The sequence below is a fragment of the Panthera tigris genome, chromosome B3 (genome assembly GCF_018350195.1).
Source record: "Panthera tigris isolate Pti1 chromosome B3, P.tigris_Pti1_mat1.1, whole genome shotgun sequence".
Classification (NCBI taxonomy): Eukaryota; Metazoa; Chordata; class Mammalia; order Carnivora; family Felidae; genus Panthera; species Panthera tigris.
Window position 1 is genome coordinate 136,013,177 of NC_056665.1, and position 2,444 is coordinate 136,015,620.

The 2,444-nt window shown below is 64.5% G+C and overlaps 1 protein-coding gene across 4 annotated transcripts in view; it reads left to right on the plus strand.

Annotated features, from left to right (window-relative positions):
* The window catches only part of FAM181A (family with sequence similarity 181 member A), a 9,879-nt gene extending 7,667 nt beyond the window's left edge, over window positions 1-2,212 (plus strand). For 3 of the 4 annotated variants that reach the window (XM_007094933.2, XM_042990445.1, XM_042990446.1), the window contains one exon: window positions 804-2,212. In XM_007094933.2, coding sequence (XP_007094995.1) covers window positions 891-1,769 — 879 coding nt within the window. In that variant the 5' untranslated portion in view covers window positions 804-890 and the 3' untranslated portion in view covers window positions 1,770-2,212. Of the gene's footprint in view, window positions 69-803 lie in introns of all 4 variants that reach the window. The other variant, XM_042990447.1, reaches the window with a different exon arrangement.
* Window positions 2,213-2,444: the final 232 nt, after the last annotated feature.

Consider the following 2,444-nt stretch of genomic DNA (forward strand, 5'->3'; position numbering starts at 1 on the left):
CCCAGGTCTGCCGCGGGGAACCTGCCAGGCCACGTCGGCGGGGGGCCCGGGGCCGGCCCGCACCCTCGGTCAGTGTGGAGGCTCAGGCGGCTCCCGCCGGCTGGGTGGGGGCGTGGGGCAGGCTGGGGCCTGGGGGAGGGGCGAGGGGCCTCGGGTGGTGGCCCAGGAGGCATGAAATTGCTGCAGATGCTTCTGCGGGGGAGCCCCGCTGCCCACAGTCTGAGATCAGCCCGCCAGGCAGGCCCAGGCTTGAGTGCCAGACGGGGGTCCTGCCTGTCCTGCGTGAGCGCCGGGGGTGGAGCGTGGACGCCGAAGAGGGGGGGCTGAAGCTAGCAGGCCTGGGGGCGGGGGTGGGAGGGGGAGGGCATCACCACTGGGGAGAGAAGGGGCTTGGCCTTGCTTTAAAGTGGAGCGGTGGCCTCGGCTCAGAAAATAAAAACCTCGCTGGCAAGTTGCGCACGTTGGCAGCGTGGTGTGTGGGAGACACGGTGAGCTGGGCACGCGGAGACTTGCGCTCCGGCCCCAGCAATGCCACTTGTAGCTGGGCCGCCCTGGGCAAGCCGCCCAGCCTCTCTGAGCCTCGGCTGCAGGGGAGGGCCAGACTTGGGAGGACTGAGGGGGCCCGCGTGTTCCCTCCCAGATGCTGAGGAAACGCATGCTCAGCGGCCTGAATGGGCAGCCCGGTGCCCAGGACTGTGTTTCAGGCTAAGGGGCGCTGGCCCTGCGGCCTCGGGGGAAGGGGAGGGGCGGCGGCTGGGTGCTGGTGCCCGGAGAGACTCCCAATGGCCTGTGTGTCCCCCCAGGTCAGCTCTGTGCCCTCCCCTGGAGCTGCCAGCCACAAGCAGAACCCACCCGCTTCATGGAAAGCCCCATGCAGTGGCCTCCTGGTGATGGCAAACGACAGTGACGTAAAGATGCTGCTGAACTTTGTGAACCTGGCGTCCAGTGACATCAAGGCGGCCCTGGACAAGTCTGCACCCTGCCGCCGCTCAGTGGACCACCGCAAGTACCTGCAGAAGCAGCTCAAACGCTTCTCCCAGAAGTATTCCCGGCTTCCTCGGGGCCTCCCCGGCAGAGGGGCGGAGCCTCACCTGAAAAGGGGACCCGAGGACCGGCCAGGGAGGCTGCCCCTCGATTCTGGCCACGATTCCAGGCCCGGCGGGGGTGGGGGCTGCAAGGAGAAGGCTCTGGGGAACCCGTACAGGGAGGAATGTCTCTCTAAGGAGCAGACCTTACAGGGGCAGAACCCAGAAGCTGCCAGGCCTGGCCAGGTGCCCATGAGGAAAAGACAGCTGCCTGCTTCCTTCTGGGAAGAGCCTCGGGCCACCCACAGCTACCCGCTGGGGCTGGACGGGGGGCCGGGCCCCAGGGAGGGACCTCCCTATGAGGGTAAGAAACATTGCAAAGGTTTGGAGCCCTTGGATCCTGAGACGGCCCCAGTGCCGGCATCCCCAAGGGCACCGGCTGAAAAGGAGCCACTCAAGATGTCTGGGGTCTCCCTGGTGGGCCGTGTCAATGCCTGGAGCTGCTGCCCCTTCCAGTACCATGGACAGCCGGTCTACCCAGGTCCTCCAGGGGCCTTGCCCCAGAGCCCGGTCCCCGGCCTGAGCCTGTGGAGGAAAAGCCCGGCTTCCCCAGGGGAGCTGGCCCACTTCTGCAAGGATGTGGATGGGCCGGGGCAGAAAGTGTACAGACCCGTGGTTCTGAAGCCTATCCCCACCAAGCCGGCTGTACCGCCACCCATCTTCAATGTCTTTGGCTACCTCTAGCCGGGCTGGGAGGCCCTCGGCTCCGACCTCTGGCCTGTAGGGGTGTTGGGGGCCCAGGGAGCTCTCCGTGCGAGAAGCGAGCTGGGCAGTGGCGTGGCCTCTTGGGAACCTTCTTCCCTTTGTGTGTGTGGATGGGAGGGGAGGACAGGATTGGGGCAGTGGCTTCTCCGGCAGGCGCCAAGTCAGCCCTTGCCTTGGGAGCTGTGGGGCCGGGCTCCGCCGGCCCCTCTCCAACCAGACCAGAGCCTGACAGAGCATCCCACTGTCCTCGTGCCGGTCTTGTGCGGCGGGGCTTTGCCCCGGCCCGCCAGCCGCTCCAGAAGCCAGAGTTACACGTCTGTTCACCTGCCACCCACTATGTAAGCCAGTCTCAGTTCTGTTCTTTTCGAGGTGTTTTTTTTTTTTTTTTTTTTTTTTTGTAAATAATTAAGGTTAAAAGAATAAAGACATTTCTTTTGCAGTTTCCACATCTTGATGTCATGAGGTTGAATGGTCCCCAGGTTAAGAAATGCTGGCTGGGCCCGGGGAGAGGGCAGCTTAGGGAAGGCAGCTGGCTGTGGGGGTGGCCAGGAATGACCCAAAGACCTCCACGGTGTCTGAGAATGGACACTGCGGGCCGGCAGCTCCACTCAAAGGAAGGAGGGTGGAGAGGAGTCACCGGGGAGTCACCTCTGC